Genomic DNA, 20,006 nt, shown 5'->3' on the forward strand with positions numbered 1-20,006 from the left:
ATATCCTGAACTCTCCACATTAGTAGCTTTGGAATTCCAAATAGTGGGCTGCAGAGGAATCTATGTTAGACGACACTGTTGGAGAACTTCAGGGGAATTATCTCCCCTGACTGGCTTTATTCATTTATCATAATCGCCGTCTAGCCCCCGTCTCTTTACCAAGGCCGTGGAGTAGCGTACTACAAAGGACTGAAGTACGGAAGGAGTCACCACTGGAGACTCCGACCTGAGAGCCAGCACCACGGCTGCGGCGGTTTCACGTCTGGCTACAAGACCACTGGACACCAACGTGGAGTCATACCCTATGACCAGAAAGGTGGCCTCCCCACTACTCACTAGGGTGGGCAGGAGTTGGGTGAGGAGGCAACAAGGCTTGCTTTCTCACTGAATTTCAAAATAAATGTACAGGTGGACCTGCCCTGAGCTATGAGTTATATCAGAGTCAATGTAACATGTCACGATTCATTCCCTAAATGTACAGATTTGGAAGAAAACCAAAAAAAAAGGTGCTGGGGGTAATTCACTTTTGCATGCTGGAAACAAATTCTTTGAATATCCCAACATTACTTAGCTAAAGAAGAGAAGATAAACAAGTCACTAAGAGTAGATGATACCCATCAGGGTTTGGAAGGATCTCTAGAAACCGGAGCCTTGCTGGCCAGAACACATGAACTGCCATGCAAATAACTTCTGTAAAGAAAGCCAAGGGGCGGGGGGCTGAGGCCGATAGGTTGGCACAGGTCTGTGTTGCTATTCACAGAAATAAATCACCATCAAGCAAGGCAGCCTACCATTAAGGCTTTCAGGCCTTAAGTCCCCCCAGGAAAAGGTGAAGGACAAAGCAACGCTACTGGTTACAGCTTCTTTAAACACCCACACAGGTTCCACGCCAGGAGTGCTTCTCTGGGAGCTTCTGAACGTAATGAGGCTTAACCGCTCTATCCCTTATCTTGATACCAAAGAAGGAAGTGGTGTATTGATTTTATGAGATAAATGTATGCTACTTTTCAGTTAGTAAAAAACATTTTTATGCCCAAAAAAAATCCAAAGGCTGTTCTTCAAAGTTACCCTGAGATTCAAATACTGGTTGGCAGTCAACTGGCCTACTAAACACATGGACTAAAAAGAGATCAACCAACAAGTCTCTTGATGGCAAAGGGCTGAGGGCAGACTTCCCTTAGGAATCAGACAAGCCCAGGTCACCTTTATCATTAAAAAGCATGTCGTGATCCAAATCAAGAATGCACAGACAAAACACTAAGTTTGTACCACAGCTAAATTTTTGCCAAATCAACTCCAAACCTAAGAACATTACTTGGCGCACAACAGAAAATGACTTTCAGGAACTTGTTACTCTCAGACCCTCCTCTTTTCAGATAAAAGAGGTTCAAAAACGTCTGAAATAAATTCTCTGATAAGGATAATAAGGGACGCCTGGGACACATCCCCCCAGACTCCAAAGGCACCCAGGAAAGACAACTGGATTTTCTCTAAGAGCATAATGGACTGGTGGGCCAGGAATTCGCCTTAGAATAGCCAAGTTTACATTTAGCTAAGTGGCTTAGAAGATGGACACGTAAGAAAAAGTAAAATCTTCATATTTTGTTAACTGGCTTATAAGATGAACGTGTAAGAAAAAGTAAAACCTTTTCATGTGTAAAGTGACTTCTTACAAGTAACAATACAATTCGGAACCAGGACTAAAAATATTACAACCCACCCTCCCTCACGTTGATAAGTATTACCATTACTTCTGCGTTACTGTTAACATTCAGATCACTCTGCGTAAATCCTTCAAAATCTTCCGTCTCTGAGTCACTGTCCTCTCTAAAAATTCTCCTTAGCTCTTCTGTGAAGGTTGTGGACTGGAAACGCACATCCTGCTAAATTAAAAACACATATGTCATGAAGAAAGAAAGAAGAACAGAGGCTGGCAGGAGCTGGGGACAAGGGCAGTTGCTGTTTAATGGGGACAGAGTTTCTGTGTGAGATGATGAAAACATTTTGGAAACAGATAATGGTGAAGGCCTCGAGACGCTGTGAATAACGCCTCTCAGTGTCTTGCAGGCAGCGCACTGGGACTTACCGCACTTAAAAAGGGTTAAAATGGTAAATTTTATGTAGATTTTACCACAATAAAAACACACATATATATACATATTTTCCATAGTTTGCAGAAAGTTAGACCCACAAATTGAACAATTTCAAAAAACCAGAATGGCCGCAGCCTCCATCAGCTGGTGTGCCCGGTAGGGGCTGATGGAATTCAGTTTCTCCCGCCGGGGCGGGCCATCAGGAGCGTCTGTGTTCACACAGAACAGAAAACACATGGAGGAGAAGACCTGGCCCTGGCTCCTCCACGCACGCTTGGCTTTCCTTTCCAACAGCCATCCCAAGCCGGCTCCTCCCAGGGGAGATGCCTGGTTCACAGACAGCATGCCTCCGGGCAGGACAGGGCTGGAGGCTTCCACACCCCGCCCCGCCCCGCCCCCCGCCGAGGAGAACGCAGTTGCTCCGTCACCGCTAGGGAGTCCCTCTCCCGCAGGAGGTGAGAAGCAGGCACCGTCGGCAGGTAGCAAGGGAGCCCGAGGAAAGATGTTACACGGCTGACTCAGAAAGGACATGTTCCAGTAATGACTTTTTCTTTCTTTTGAACTCATAAAAATAAATGGCATGCTTGAAAGAGAGGAGGGGAAAAGCAAGAATGGCAGTACAGAACAGAGATCCACAAACCAGCCTCCTCCAAGCTGGCAGCCAGGCCTGGAGTCCATGTCTCCTGCTGCCTCTGACGTCTCCCCTCCTACCCCTGATGCAGGGGTATGACCCCTCATGACAGCACATGCGGCTGGAGAAACTTTATCTCCCTGCCTGCCTTTTCCCTGACTTTAATTATATACTTCTTCGACCTCGGATAATCAGTCTCTGGAGAAAAACAGACATAACAGATGAATGGAAAAACTTCCCAGGGGAAAAAAAGAAATGCCTATATCCGCCATTTTTTTTAAGCTTAAAAACGTCTCCTGTGAATTATTATGGGTAATTGGAGTGACTGTGCTCAGATGTAAATTACTTCATCCCTTTGTTGATAGCTGTGGTGCAGCTGCTTAAAAAAAAAAAAAAAAATTCACACACAAAAGGGAAGTTTCTTTAAAGTGAAATTCAAATTGTGCTTCAGGGAGACCAGCGCCGGCACTGCTGCACACACTACGTACAAGTTCATGCGGCTTCTCTCGGCGGGTTAAAATGGATCCGGAGTGTGTGGGGTCCAGGTGGGGAAGCAGCAGGCCAGGGTCTGTCATGAAGAATGGTGCGCGGTTGGCTCCCAAGGAAACCCACCACCTCCGAGGGCAGGAAACATCTGGCTCAAGAGCCCTGGGCCAGCCCCTGCAGGCTGCTGCAGGGCAGTGGGGCCCATGTGCACACTTCATCATCGACCCAAAGTCCCTGGCTGGAGCCCGAACAGGTCATGCCTTGGAACAGCAGGTTCCAACCTGCCAGTCCTCTGGCTCTTTCTGTGCTTTGAGCTGGTGTCACAGGCAGCCGTCAGCCTGAGAGAGATCAGTATCTTTGGTGGCCAGTTCTGATAGAGAAAACAAGTCAGCTGCAGCCCTAGACCATGGCCCATGCTTTTATTCTCCTGATTTCACAGGATGTAAAAACCATCTTTAATGGAGGTCTGTAACAAAGCGAACATCCACTCCACAGTCTCCTGTGTCCCTGGTTACAAGCCTCACACAGCTCTTTGTTCTCCGAAATCTGGCCGTTATCCTTTAAAATCACTACTAGACAGTATGGTGTGGGCTTTGGTGACCTGCATCTACCGTGATCAAGAACATAAGCAGGGCTTCCCTGGTGGTGCAGTGTTTGAGGGTCCGCCTGCCGATGCAGGGGACACGGGTTCGTGCCCTGGTCCGGGAAGATCCCACATGCCGTGGAGCGGCTAGGCCCGTGAGCCATGGACGCTGAGCCTGTGCGTCCGGAGCCTGTGCTCCGCAATGGGAGAGGCCACAGCAGTGAGAGGCCCGCGTGCCGCAAAAAAAAAAGAACATAAGCAAATAACAGATCAGAAGAGAAGCTAACAGAGTGGTGACCTTTTTTTTTTTTTTTTTGAAGCTCATGGGATGTGAAGAAACAGACTGGAAGTCATGGTGGCTGAACCAGTCAGACAAGTATCCCACCTCAGTTCCACCCCATGCGTGCTCCTTCGCCCATGGGCACTGGATGTATGAAACAAGAGGAAAGGGACAACAGGAAGCAGCCCAAGCCGGGGACGCTGGAAAGCACCGTTCAAGTATGAGGCCCCTTCCATCAAGGAGCTTGTCATTTAGTAAGGGAGCTGGACAAGTCCACAGGTCACCATGGCGAGGATCAGTGTTGTAAGGGAGACACACGCAACGTGGCGCACAGAAAGAAAGAAAATCCAGTAAGACTTCGTGGAAGCAGAATCATTTGACCTGCATCTAAACTGGGCTAGAGGCTAGAAAGATGCTGAGAGCGCACAGAGGCAGGATGAAGAGCCTGGACCAGTGTGCACATGGGGCAGAACAGTGCATGCGGGGGGCATGGATGCAGTTTCTGGTCTCCTGCTGCAAAGCCCGCAGGAGAGAGCCGTGCAAGGCACGAGGCTGAGAAGTGGGGCTCCTAGATTAGGAACATCCCAGCTCGGCCACTTCTCAGATGTGAGGCCTCAGACCAAGTCACTTCACCTCCCCACACTTCAGTTTCATCACCCGTGAAACAGGAATAATAACAGTGCCTGCGCCTTCCCAGGGAGATAGTGAATTCGGGGTACTCTGCATGAAAAGCATGTTGTCACGGGCCACGGAATGCATGCCGGGGTCAGACTCGGGAACAGGGCTGGACTGGGGGCAGGTGTGAGGGCACAGGAGAAGGGGCAGTCGTCACAGCAGCAAGAGCGGCCGCTCTGTTCCTTAAGGCCTGCTGCCCGCCAGGCTCATGCTGGCGCTTCACACAACATCCCGCGCCGCTCAGAGGGCCACTCACGCTGGACCCAACAGGCTGCCCCTCACTGCCTGACCACATTCGAACGGAGAGACTGGTGATTTCTGAACAGGGGAGGATGGTGACCAGAGCTCAGTCCCACACCTGCGGTAAGGACTATGAGAACCACGGGAGCTGAGGAGGCAAGAGACGGGAAGGGATGGAGGTGAGGAACATGGCAGAAGATTCATGAGCTCCTGCAAGGGACTTGAGGAGATGGGTGAGGAAAGAGGAAGCGTCAAGAGCTCCAAAGTTGGAGACAAGAATGGGGAAGACAGACAACCAGGGAGGGAAAATGGTGAGTTTCAGATCTCCCTTGAGCAATGACGATGGATCCAAGTGTCTGTCAGAAGTACATCTGGGGCTGGAGGGAAGACCCAAACCACAAAGGACCAGGAGGCAACAGCTGAGACCGGGCCAGGCACTGAGATCATTAAGTGGAAAGGTCTGAAGACAAAATCGTGGAGAACATCCACAGATGGGGACAGGAGGTAGAAGGGATGACAACCAAGAACAAAAGGTGTAAGAGAAAGAGACCAAGGGGAGTGGAAGCAGGTGGCTGGGGGGGGGGGGGCGTCAAATGATGCAGAGGCATCAAATAAGGTGAGGAGACCACACACACTGCCGTCAAGCGGGGGCTTCACTTACATAATTAACTGTCTGCCTTCCTCTACTTCCCCAGTGGAAGCTAGGTGGGTTTAACTCACAGCCTTTTAGGGAAGCCATGGTCAAGGGAGAATGAGGAATTTTGAGTGCCACAAATGAACTCAGAAAAAAATGCCACGGAAGCCTGGATACTTTGGCCATGCTCCTGCCAAATCCCAACATAAACCTCCAGGAATCTACCTCTCCGAGAACTGCAACTTGTGTCTGCCACAGATCAAAGGAATTAAAGAAAGAACAATGCTCTCGCCAGCAATCCCATGAGTGAGGTGCGGACAGAGCCTCACCGCAGCAGCACAGAGGCCATGTGTCTCATGGTAACCACACACTCCTACGCTATTGCTGGGGGATCAGCCCTCCCCCGCCAGCTGTGTGGGAGCGCTCCAAATACAGCCTGGCCACAGGCTGCAGCCCCGAGGTAGCAAAGAAGACGGATTTGATCATGTGAGGTCCCCTTTACTGAAAAAAAAAAAAAAAAAAAAAAAAAATTATTGTACATAGAAAGGATTTAAACAGCAAAACTGAGCGAGGTACCCCCACCAGTTGCTTGAAACATGAAGGTGTAACACTAATAAAATAAGATGCTCGACAATTAACTGATACCACCAGTCTCAGACCATGTTCAAGTAAAAGAATATCCGAACCAAGATCCAAGCTTCCAGACGGATACGCCTGCCTTGAAAGGAGGCACCCATACCTGCTTCCCTGACTCCAGTGAGTCAAAACTATAGCAGCTCTCCTCTGATGACAGGGTTTCCATGGGAACATCATCTTGGAAACCAACAAACTCTTCATCATCACTGGGGGCGTTAAAGATGTCAGCCACTTCTTTAGGGATCTGTTTGGATTGAAAAAAGGAGGATAATATCAGGGGCTGTTATAATCACTTAGGGAAATTTTGTAAAGGAGTAGGAATTACCATCTCATGACCTTATCAATCTGCCATGGTTGCTCACAAAACCCCAATAACCCTGAGCAAAATGTGCCTCAACTTGACACCTCATGGCAACCAGGGAAGGGGTGGAAGAGGATAAGAGTTTCTCTTTTTCAAATTCTAGAGATCTATCCTATCTTACAAGGAGTGTTGAGGCCATGCCTAGATAAAAGCCATTTTTGATCTCTTGACATTTTTTTTTTTTTTTTTTGCGGTATGCAGGCCTCTCACTGCTGTAGCCTCTCCCATTGCAGAGCACAGGCTCCGGACGTGCAGGTTCAGCGGCCGTAGCTCACGGGCCCAGCCGCTCCGCGGCATGTGGGATCCTCCCAGACCGGGGCGCGAACCCGTGTCCCCTGCATCGGCAGGCGGACTCTCAACCACTGCGCCACCAGGGAAGCCCTACAGTGGATCTGTCTTTAAATGTTATCCACGTTAAAAAAAAAAAAAAAAAAAAGTCCTTAAGACATCACTAAACTCTTAATTTCTACCTATAGTTATTTTTCTGTTCTTTGTCACATGAAAGTTCATACAATGAAATAAAGCTTTCCTTCTTTTCTGTATTCTGAATCAATCTTAGTTTCGAATTAATTCTATCAAACACTATTCCAGGCAATTATTGCCAGCGAGAACGTTGTCAGCACACTTAATCGAACAAATATGTATCTGCTGAGAGTTCATTTTTGTACGCTGACTACCTGTTTGTTCTTAACTGTTTCGAAAAAGTTCAAACACACAGAAAGGTGAAAGAATAGTGCAAACATTTGTAGATGCTTCACGTAGAGCCCCCCATTTGCTTTTTTCTCTTTCAACAAATGTTAGGTTGAATCTCAGGCATTTGCTGATATTTGAATGTTTCCAACCTAGGAAAATAGTGATTTAAAATGCAGCAACCTAATCCATGTATGTTTCAAGTAATTTGCAGACACCATACAATTCACCCTAAAATACTTCCATACACTTCTAAGAAAAAGGACATTCTGCTGAAGAACCACATAACCATCATCATACCTAAAATAATATTAATTCAATAATATCATGTATTATGAATCCATATTCAGATGTCTGCATTGTACCCAAAATATCTTTCATAACTTTTTTTTTTTTTTTTTTTTGCGGTACACGGGCCTCTCACTGTTGTGGCCTCTCCCATTGCGGAGCACAGGCTCCAGACGCGCAGGCTCAGCGGCCATGGCTCACGGGCCCAGCCGCTCCACGGCATGTGGGATCTTCCCGGACCGGGGCACGAACCTGTGTCCCCTGCATCGGCAGGCAGATTCTCAACCACTGCGCCACCAGGGAAGCCCCTTTCATAACTTTTTAAGGGCAAAAGGGATCCGCTCAAAAAAGAATCATGTATTGTATTTGATTTTTTATGACATTATTTTTTGTTGCTTTTCATAACTGACATTTTGTAGACAACCCAAGAAAACTGCCTTGTAGAATGTCACACATTCTGAGCTTATGTGATTGTTTCCTGATAGACTCAGATATTATTGGCAACAATTCTATACAGATGACATGTACTTCTCAATGCATTGCATATAGAGGCACAAAATGTCAAGCTATTCCCTATTAATTAGCAGAATTTTTAATTTAATTGTAAAGCTTTCAAATACATTCCTAAGTAGATGGAATAGTATCATGAACACACATGTGGACACCCTAGCAATTACCTGTCCATGGCTAGTCTTGTTTCATCTGTATCCCAACCCAACTGCCCTCCTTCTAAATTATTTTAAAGCAATTGTAGACACAGTATCATTTCACCCTGTGTTACGAGCAAATATACAGTCTGTGTCCACAGTTACTATTATTTTTTTCAGCTCCCAGTGTATTTGTATCAAGATCCAAATAAGGCCCATACATTGGTCAATACGTCTCAAGTCCTTTCTCACGTCACCTTCATATTTAACTTTCTTCTCACAACGGATTTTTTTTTTTTTTTTGCGGTACACGGGCCTCTCACTGTTGTGGCCTCTCCCGTTGTGGAGCACAGGCTCCGGACGCGCAGGCTCAGCGGCCATGGCTCACGGGCCCAGCCGCTCCACAGCCTGTGGGATCTTCCCGGACCGGGGCACGAACCCGTGTCCCCTGCATCGGCAGGCGGACTCTGAACCACTGCGCCACCAGGGAAGCCCTCACAACTGATTTTTGAAGAAACTGGGTTATCTGACTGTAGAGTTTGCCAGAGTCTGGAGGTTTGGTTTTTGATTTTTGCAGCCCCGAGATGGTATCTAGCAGACTCCTCTGTCCCTCTGGATTTCCTGTAATTTGGTACTTAAATCTAGAGTCTCAGTCAGACTCAAGTGTGCTTTTCTTCGGCCAGACTCCTTCGTGGGCAGTGCTGCGTTCCTGCTACACATCGCATGTAACATCTGGTTGTGTCTTTAGTGGTGATGCTGTTTGATCACCAAGTTAAAGTGAGATCTGCCAGATTTCTTCTTAGCAAAAGTATCTTTACCCCTTTGTGCTTGTTAAGTAATAACTAGGATGATATTTGAGATTCTATGACTATCCTTCTCCCTGATAGCATTTTACTCAAGTTTCGGTATCCATTGATACCCCTCGCCTGAATCAATCACCACGTTAGCGGTTACAAAACGGTGATTTTCAAAAACTATTCCTCCTTCGTATGTTAGGTGGCATTCTCCTGTAATGTAATATTCTCTCTCTTCAGATCTATCCCTCTCTCTCCCTCTTTCCTTCTCTCCCCACTCTCCCTCCCAGGTAGTTTCATGGATTGTTTTAAGTTAATGTGTTTTAACCCATTACTCTGTCATCATTCTTTCTGATACTCAGATTGTCCCAAATTTGGCTACTGACAGCTCCTTCAAGCCAGCTTCTGTGTCCTTTTGACACAATCCTAATAGCCTCTGAGCACCTCCTTGTTTTCCGACACAACAGGCGTGCCAAGCTAGCCTTGTACTGGCCCCAGACCCCGAATGAGCCATTTCTCCAAGAAGCCCTGGCATTTGGAAATCAAGCTCTGAGATCTAGGTGTGCTCCTCGCTAGTAAAGTATCATTGCTTTGCCTGGACAGAACAAAGGTGTCTTAAGTATCTTACATCTGTGTTCATTTTGACATCTTGAATTCAAACCCAACGAGACAGGATTCTTCATCTCCCTCAACACGATGTTAGTATCTCCCTTCCCCGCAACGAAAACCCCAATTCCCAGTACTTCTCATACACCTACCCATTTGCTCTATCCACAGTACACACAAAACAATTTCAGACAACACACCAATACCACTACCAACACCACTGCCAACAACAATCACGTCCAAGATTCCTTTGGGGTTCTTGCTATCCTCCGAACACAGTCCTGCTAGGTACTAGATCTTTTCCCTGAGATAACCAGACCATGGTTGTACTTGGAGATGCAAAGATATTTTTTGTGTACTTCACATTTCATCATGGAGTATAAAAAAAAGATGCCCTCAAGGGTCAAGATTTTAATAAAATAATTTTTACTGCTACAGTAAGACATACTATGTGCAACACATTTTCTTTTAAAATTGGTGCACGGAGGTGAAGAATGAAATGACCACTGGTACAGTTTGATGCCACTGCCTTGATTCATGCTGAGGACAAGCAGTTTTCTCTGCCTTTGCTTTTGCACATCAGTGCAAATATCAACATAGCAAAAAAATGCAAATAATGTCTTAACATTTTTTCCGGCCCCTCCTCCAATAATGTCTTAATATTATTATGACAATACCTTTGTCCTCATGGAACCCTGAAAGGGTTTCAGGGTTCCCCAGACCCCACTTTAAATAATGGCTACACTATTACACAAAGAGTTGTGTATTCAGAAGTTACTTAAATTCTTTGGATTCTTTTTTTCTGTGCATTGAATTAATTTTACAGTCAGGTTCATTTGAGAGATCACTAATCCCTAATCTACTCATTTTTAGCACGATTTTAATGCTTCTTGTTTAAAAATGATTAGAAAGCTAGTGGTTCAACCAAAGGAAGTTTAAACATTTGGTTTCTAGAGTACACAAATCCAGACACTGAATACAAGATTAATGATGTCAGAGAGTTAGTTACAAACCATCTAATGAAATCACCTCAAGAGACAAACAGGCAGACATTTACAGAATTAGAGCTCCACTAACAGTAGAAAAAATGCTGTAACATTTATGCTAAGAAGAAGCTCCTAAACAAAGCCTAAATCTGAGATGGTTCTTGGGAGAAAAATTTACCTCTTAAAGAAAGAAGAGTTTTAATTTAACAGTATTTGGCATGCTTGTCTTTTCAAAGACAACTTTCACTGTTGTTTAGCCAACAGAAACAACACACCAAGAAAATACTCTTACTGGAGAAACATAGGTGACATTTATGAAAGTGTAAGTACATTAGACTTTATATAACAATCATCGAGTTCAGTCCCTGAAGTGGCGCTTTTTGACTTACCACCATTCTATGAATCCAAAAACCCCACTGGCCCAGAAGCTTGTTTTAACATAAAGAATTAAAGAGGAAGAAGCACCCAACGTAATGATCTACTGGAAGCACATATAAGGAATGGAGAGGCTGTTGATATAAATCAATTGCTTCCACGGTCAACTGCATTAGCCCTGGGGCCACTGCAGTGAGCCTGTGTCTGCCTAATTCCTCCTCCTTACTTCTGTATCTGCTCCAGAGGTGCCAGTAGGGAGAGGCTGTAATTACCCATTAGGGACAAAAGGAAGCAATGAACTTTCAAAAAGGCAAAAACCACTACACATTCTTGGGGCATGCAGGGCTCTGTTTCTTGCTGCCCCACTTCAAAAGGCATTAAGAGAAGCATTTCAGACAGTCATAAGTCCCGGGATTTAGCAAGTCTCTGTAAAATATTCAAGTGTCTTCAATGCAACAAACTGTTTAACAGATGCAACAAAGAAGGCAAGATTTGCGTGCGAGGGACGGAGTGGACCTGATAAAAGAGGATTCATAGGGACAGCCTTCTAACGTGAGACAAGTTAAACAATGTATCAACACTTTAGGCCCAAGAATTTGTCACTTCCCTGTTTCATTCGGCAGTGATCCACTCTGTAGCTATGTAGTCTAGACAGACTACAGCAGACATTTCTCTGCAAAGCTTATGATCCATTTGACTACAACGCCAACTGTAAGACCTACCAAAACAAACCAAAAAAAAAAGGCAAATAGCTGAAAATAAAATATAAAATCTTTCCAACCAGTGGATTATACTTACAGTAGTCAGGCTCGCACAATACTAGGGTAAATGCAATCTAGCTAACCAGAAAGAAGGCAAGAAAATTCTCTTCTGCAAGAGAAAACACTTATTATTCATAACTATTTTTGTTTACAATACACAGATCTCTTCCATTCCTTTCACACACACTGTATGTATCTATTCACTCTGTCCTTGCTGGGATAACAACGTGAGTATCATCAAAGGTCAAGTGGGGCCCAAGATGCAGTTCCTCCACCAGGACCCAGACACGAGAAAAGAGTCCTTGGCACCTAACACAGGCCTGGCCTAAAGCAGGTCATCAATAAATCATCGTATGAAAATGACTACATCTGACCTTGTAGTCATTTTCTCAGGGAAGGTGTAGTTTCCTAGGAAAGGTGCACGGGGTCAAAAGGTACACTCTGTGACATTCCTATCCAAAAGGCATTAAAGATCTTCACCCAGAATTTCTGAGCATCTACATACAAAGTAGTCATATCCACAGCACCTCTTTCAGAAAGGATTGCAGATTTCACTTACAAGCCTTGCAAACCACCTTGGGGCTCATCTCGGGAACAAAGAACGCACATTCGACAGGCTTTGGGGCCAAGCAGGTGGGCAGTGAAGGTGGCAGCTCAGGGTAAGGTTACATTGGACAGTGCCGACATGAGTCCAGGAATGGCAGTCACTCCTGCACCCCAGCAGACCAAAGCTACAAAGGCACGGGGCTCAGTGTGCCCAACCTTGGACCTCCCCAGAGAAGTGAGGAATCTGAGTCTTGGTGAGGAATCTCCCAGTTACAAAATGTCAGCTTCTAATGTAAGGACCAAACATCTACAGGCTGGATCTCAAACTCGTTCAGGGAAGGCGCACAGAAGAACTCACGGTGCTAAGTGGAACACCAAAGAAATTTTAAAAGCTGTAATTTCAAATGTTACTGACGGTATATCTAACTAGTGTCTGCTAGTGATAGTGCTGGACACTGAAGTGTTAATAAAATTAAAAGAAAAACTTTAAATTTAAAATAACCCTTCCCTTGTTCATGGTAGCACTATTCCCAAAAGCCACAAAGTAGAGGCAACCCAAGTGTCCATCGACAGATGAATGCCTAAACAAGATGTCATAGACACATACAATGGAATATTATTTACTCTTAAAAAGAAAGGGAATCCTACAAATATTGAATCATTACACTGGATGCCTTGAAACTAATACAGTGCTATAGGTCAATTACACCTCGATAAAAAAATTTTTTTAAAACAAAACAAAACCCACAACAGAGGCCTGAGAGTCTGCATTTCTAACAAGCTCCCCATGCTCTGGCCTGCAGAACATGCTTTGTGCAAGGCGCAGCCCATTTTGTTCCTCTCTTATGAGATGTGACTCTTCCTACTTCATAATAGCAACTCATGTGTAGATCTTAACCTCCTTCCTACAGGCAGTTAATTCTCATGGCAGACTCTGGATCTCTTTGGCGTCTGTCTTTCTCACCCTGCCCCACTCCAGCACCAAGCATAGAGTCTTACATACTCAGAGGTCCTTAACAAATATGACTAACTGATACGCAGCATCAGCTAGTTCGGGAAGAAAAAAAAAAAAAAAGGAAGAAAAATTTAAAATTGGGTACAATTTTTTTAATCAAAGGTTTTCTATATCTCAAGGATATCTAAATTCATTCTTCCTGGATTAAAAAATACCACCACCCAGCCAGAAGGAATATATTTATCATCTATTAGTTTATGAAAGAAAAGAAATTTGAGATTCTCTTTAAGGCCAATTTATTCAAAAGCCGATTTTGATAAAGCTTCAGGAAATGTTTCTTATTCCAGGAATACTAGTGTGTATTTCACCTGGAAACATGTTTCATTTAAAGCCCTAAGGAGCAGTACAAAAGAAATTCCTGTGCACTACTGCATTTTCCTCATTAAGTGTTCTGAAAGCAATTTTGATAGCAAGGATGGCAGAATTTGTAGGGTGTACTATCTTGCATCTGTGTAAGGAGACCCTTTACACAAACGAAAGCATTCCTTCAACCCACTACGAAGGGGGTTGTTTCATATCATTTTCTCCATAAACAACATCATTTCCCTAAATCTCTTATGATTAAATTGGTTGGGTCATAAGAAATGCACATACCTTGCACCATTTACAAAAACTAACTCAAAATGGATCAGACCTAAATATAACACCTAAAACAATAACACTTCTAGAAGAAAACTGGAGAAAAATCTTTGTAACCTTGGGTTATGCAAAGAATTCTTAGATAAAACACCAAGCACAATACAGATTTTTTAAATGTAAAATTAGACAATTAAAATCAAGAACTTCTACTCTTCAAAAAAGACTCTTAAGGGAATGAAAAACCAATAGACAAGAAGAAAATACCTGCACATCATTTATCTGATAAAAGACCTATAACCAGAATATATAAAAAACTCTCAAAAGCTCAACAATAAAAACAAATAACCCAATTAAAAAACAGGCAAAAGAGGTGAGCAAACGCTTCACCAAAGATAAATGGATGGCAGGTGAGCACATGAAAAAATTTTCGACAACCACAGTCATTAGGGAAACGCAAATTACAACTACGAGATACAACTATCTACCTAGCAGAATGGCTTTCAAAAAACCTGACAATACCAAGTGCTGACACGGATGTGGAGCAACTGGCCCTTTCATAAACTGTTAGTAGAAATGCAAAATGGTATAGCCACTGTGGAAAACAATTTGGCAGTTTCTTATAAACATACACTTAACACATGATCCAGCAACCCTGCTCCTAGGTGTTACCCAAGTGAAATGAAAATTATGTTCACACAAAACTTGCAATTAGCAGTTTTATTTCCAAACCTACAAACAATCCAAGTGAACTAGGGAATGGATAAAACAAACTGTGGAACATCGATACCACGGAATTTAACTCAGCAATAAAAAAGAAAAAATTACTGACAGACACAGCAACATGAATAAAGCTCATCATTATGCCAAGTGAAAAAGACTATACATTGTCTGATTATACTTACAGGATGTTTTGGAAAACACAGAACTATAGAGAAAATAAATCAGGAGTCAAGATGGAAGAGGAGTAGGAGGACGTGGAGTTCATCTCTCCCTACAAATGCATCAAGAATACAACTTTAAATGGAACAATTCTCACAGAACACCAGCTGAACACTAGCAGAGGACCTTGGACACCTAAAAAGAAAGATCCCCACGTAACCAGCTGCGGAAACTGCAAATTGACACCCCCGTGACCAGCTTTGTAAACTGAGCGCCTACAGAACATCTGAACAGACAGCGAGTGCTCCCGCAGCCAAGATGAGTGTAGCTTTAGCAGCTGTAGACTGTGTGGGCACATACACAGAGGGGCTGGGCCAGACCAGAGTCTGGGCTGCTCCCACAGTGGGTCCAGACCCATGATCACTGCAATCCCGGGACCTGACTTCAGTGGATCTATGCTGGTGGCCTGGTGAAAACAACGTCTGAGAGACACCAGGGCCAACTGCTAGCATACCCATGGTTAAGGTGTGGCCAAGAGCAGTGCCAACAACAGTGTAATCTGAGAGCTCACACAACGGGTGAAAGGTGACACAACAGAGCACACCCACAGGTGAACAGCTCCAGAGGAGAAATACTCAGTAGCTCTCCTCCCAGTGGGAGTGCTCCAATCCCACCTACCTCACACTGCAGATCAGAAACACAACTAAGCAACAGATCTGGGGGCCTCTACTCCAACAACTAGGGAGCAGACCCCACCTCTGACAGGGCAGTGACAACCACAGAGCAAAGGGGAAGCCAGTGCAGGCCTAGCCACCACAACATCAGTCACACCTCCTATCAAGGAGATAACGGCCAAAAAACAAACCCAAAACAATTAAGAAAAGGGCAACAGAAATACACATATTGATAATTACCTTAAATGTAAATGGACTAGATGCTCCAATCAAAAGGCATAGACTGGCTGAATGGATACAAACACAGACCTGTATATATGCTTTTACAAAAAGACCCTCTTCAGACCTAGGGACACATACACACTTAAAGTGAGGGGACGTAAAAACATATTCCATGCAAATGGAAATCAAAAGCAAGCTGGAGTAGCAATACTCATATTAGACAAAATAGACTTTAAAATACAGACTAAGAGACAAAAAAGGACACTACACAGTGATCAAGGAATCAATACAAGAAAATATAACACTTGTAATTTATATACGCACCCAACATAAGAGCACCTCAGTATATAAAACAAACAGTAACAGCCATAAAAGGAGAAACTAAGAGTAACACAATAATAGTGGGGGACTTTAACACCCAATTTCATCAATGGACAGACCATCCAGACAGAAAAATCAATAAGGAAACACAGGCCTTCAATGACACATTAGACCAGACGGACTTCATTGATATTTATAGACATTCCATCCAAAAACAGCAGAATACACATTCTTTTCAAGTGCACATGGAACATTCTCCAGGATTGATCACATGGTGGGCCACAAAGTGAGCCTCGGTAAATTTAAGAAAGTTTAAATCATATCATCTTTTCTGACCACAATGCTATGAGATCAGAAATTAACTACAAGAAAAAAAAAAACTGTAAAAAACACAAACACATGTTGGCTAAACAATATGTTACTAAACAATCAATGGATCACTGAAGAAATCAAAGAGGAAATTTTAAAAATACCTAGAGACAAATAACAACAAAAACACCACTATGCAAAACCTATGGGACACAGCAAAAGCAGTTCTAAGACTGAAGTTTATAGCAATACAATCTTACCTCAGGAAACAAGAAAAATCTCAAATAACCTAAACTTACACCTAGAGTAACCAGAGAAAGAACAAACAAAATAAATAAAACAAAGATGAAACAAAATAAATAAAACAAAATAAATGAAACAAAGATGAAGAAAACAACAGAAAAGATCAATGAAACTAAAAGCTGGTTCTCTGAAAGGATAAACAAAATCGATAAACCTTTAGCCAGACTCATAAGAAAAAAAGGGAGAGGGTTAAAATCAATAAAATTAGAAATGAAAAAGGAGAAGTTACAATTGACACCACAGAAATACAAAGGATCATAAGAGACTACTACAAGCAACTGTATACCAATACAATTGACAACCTAGAAAAAACGGACAATTTTTTAGAAAAGTACAATCTCACAAGACTGAACCAGAAGAAATAGAAAATATGAACAGACCAATCACAAGTAATGCAATTGAAACTGTGATTTTAAAACTCTCAACAAACAAACGTCCAAGACCAGATGGCTTCACAGGCGAATTCTGTCTAACATTTAGAGAACAGTTAACACCTATCCTTCTGAAACTATTCCAGAAAGCTGAAGGAGAAGGAACACTCCCAAACTCATTCTATGAGGCCACCATCACCCCGATACCAAAACCAGACAAAGATACCACAAAAAGAAAATTACAGGCCAATATCACTGAAACATAGATGCAAAATTCCTCAACAAAATACCAGCAAACTGAATCCAACAACACATTAAAAGTATCATACACCACAATCAAGTGGGATTTATCCCAGGGATGCAAGGATTCTTCAGTATCTGCAGATCAATCAGTGTGATGCACCACATCAACAAACTGAAGAAAAAAACCATATGATCATCTCAACAGATGCAGAAGAAGCTGTTGACAAAACTCAGCACCATAAACTCTCCAGAAAGGGGGCATTGAGGGAGCATACCTCAACATAATAAAGGCCATATATGACAAACCTACAGCTAACATCATACTTAATGGTGAAAAGCTGAAGGCATTTCCTTTGAGATCAGGAACAAGACAAGGATGTCCACTCTCACCACTTTTATTCAACATAGTTTTGCAAGTCCTCCCATGGCAATGAGAAAAGAAAAAGAAATAAAAGGAATCCAAATTAGAAATGAAGTAAAACTGTCACTGTTTGCAGATGACATGATACTATACATAGAAAGTCCTAAAGATGCTACCAGAAAACTACTAGAGCTCATCAATGAATTAGGTAAACGTGCAGGATACAAAATTAATACACAAAAATCTATTGCATTTCTACACACTAACAACAGAAGATCAGAAAGAGAAATTCAAGGAACAATCCCATTTACCGTCTCATTGAAAAGCATAAAATACCTAGGAATAAACCTACTTAAGGAGGCAAAAGACTTGTACTCCAAAATCTGTAAGATGCTGATGAGAGAAATTGACGATGACACAAACAGATGGAAAGATATACCATGTTCTTGGATTGGCAGAATCAATACTGTCAAAATGACTATACAACCGAAGGGAATCAACAGATTCAATGCAATCCCTATCAAATTACCAATGGCATTTTTCACAGAACCAGAACAAAAAAATTTTAATTTCTATGGAGACAAAAAAGACCCTGAACATCTAAAGCAATCTTGAGAAAGAAAAACGGAACTGGAGGAATGAAGCTCCCTGACTTCAGGCTATACTACGAAGCTACAGTCATCAAACCAACATGGTACTGGCAGAGAAACAGAAATACAGATCAACGGAACAGGACAGAAAGCCCAGAAATAAACCCACGCACTTACAGTCAATTAATCTTCAAAAAAGTATGCAAGAATATACAATGGAGAAAAGACAGTCTCTTCAGTAAGCGGTGCTGGGAATACTGGACAGCTACATGTAAAAGAATAAAATTAGAATATTCTTTAACACCATACACAAAAATAAACTCAAAATGGATTAAAGACCTTAATGTAAAACTGGATACTAATAAAACTCTGAGAGGAAAACATAGGCAGAACACTCTTTGAAATAAACTGCAGCAATATTTTTTTGGATCCATCTGTTAGAGTAATGGAAATAAAACCAAAAATAAACAAATGGGACCTAACGAAACTTAAAAGCTTTTGCACAGCAAAGGGAATGATAAAAAAAAAAACAAAAAAACCCGAAAAGACAAACTATGGAATGGGAGAAAATATTTGCAACGGATGCAATTGACAAGGGCTTAATCTCCAAAATATACAAACAGCTCTTACCACTCAACAACAAAAAAACAAACAATCCAACTGAAAAACAGGCAGAAGACCTTAACAGACATTTCTCCAAAGAAGATATACAGATAGCCAGTAGGCACATGAAAAGAGGCTCAACATCACTAATTATTAGAGGAATGCAAATCAAAACTACCATGAGGTACCACCTCACACTGGTCAGAATGACCATTATCAAAAACTCTACAAATAACAAATGCTGGAGAGGGTGTGGAGAAAAGGGAACCCTCCTACACTGCTGGTGGGAATATAAGTTGGTGCAGCCACTATGGGAAACAGTATGGAGGTTCCTTAAAAAACTAAAAATAGAATTACCATATGATCTGGCAATCCCACACCTGGGCATATACCTGGACAAAACTATAATTCAAAAAGATACATGCATCCCTATGTTCATAGCAGCACTATTCACAATAGCCAAAACATGGAAACAACCTAAATGTCCATCAACAGATGAACAGATAAAGAAGATATGATACACACATACAATGGAATATTACTCAGCCATAAAAAAGAATGAAATAATGCCATTTGCAGCAACATGAATGGACCCAGAGATTATCATACTAAGTGAAGTAAGTCAGAGAAAGACAAATAGTCATATGATATTGCTTACATGTGGAATCTAAAAAGAAATGATACAAGTGAACTTATTCACAAAACAGAAACAGACTTAACATACTTAGAAAACGAACTTACAGTTACCAAGGGGAAGGTTGGGGGCACAGACTGGGAGTCTGGGATTGACATGTACACTCTGCTATATTTAAAACTGGTAATCAACAAAGACCTACTGTATACCACAGGGAACTGTGCTCAATATTCTACAATGACCTAAATGGAAAAGAACTTGAAATACAATAGACACATATATCTGTATAATTGAATCACTCTGCTGTACACCTTAAACTAACACAACATTGTGAATCAACTGTAATGCAATATGAAACAAAAATTTTTTAAAGGAAAAGAAACATTCACCTTCAGAATGGCAGGAACTTACATGGCATTTATACTCACCTTCATCCGCCCCCTTCACAAGGCAACTTCTGGTCTGGAGGATGCTGAGCCTAGTTTCCAGTTCCCTTAAACTGGAGGGAGCAAAGCAGACACTGACTGCAACATTCTAACCAGTCAAGGGTTAGAAGGCTGCCTGATGGTCCCTGTCTCACCTAACTCGGT

At 42.7% G+C, this 20,006-nt stretch overlaps 1 protein-coding gene across 2 annotated transcripts in view; it reads right to left on the reverse strand.

The window, feature by feature from the left end:
• Positions 1-20,006, reverse strand: part of CDCA7L (cell division cycle associated 7 like) — a 50,508-nt gene that overhangs the window by 8,754 nt on the left and 21,748 nt on the right. Inside the window, exons 2-3 of one of the 2 annotated variants that reach the window (XM_022587913.3) lie at positions 6,362-6,502; positions 1,746-1,880 (exon numbers count right to left, since the gene is read on the reverse strand). In XM_022587913.3, coding sequence (XP_022443621.1) covers positions 1,746-1,880; positions 6,362-6,502 — 276 coding nt within the window. Of the gene's footprint in view, positions 1-1,745; positions 1,884-6,361; positions 6,503-20,006 lie in introns of both variants that reach the window. The other variant, XM_022587904.3, reaches the window with a different exon arrangement.

Source organism: Delphinapterus leucas, chromosome 9 (assembly GCF_059928025.1).
Source record: "Delphinapterus leucas isolate spDelLeu-1000000601 "Yukka" chromosome 9, BTC_Dleu_Yukka2, whole genome shotgun sequence".
Classification (NCBI taxonomy): Eukaryota; Metazoa; Chordata; class Mammalia; order Artiodactyla; family Monodontidae; genus Delphinapterus; species Delphinapterus leucas.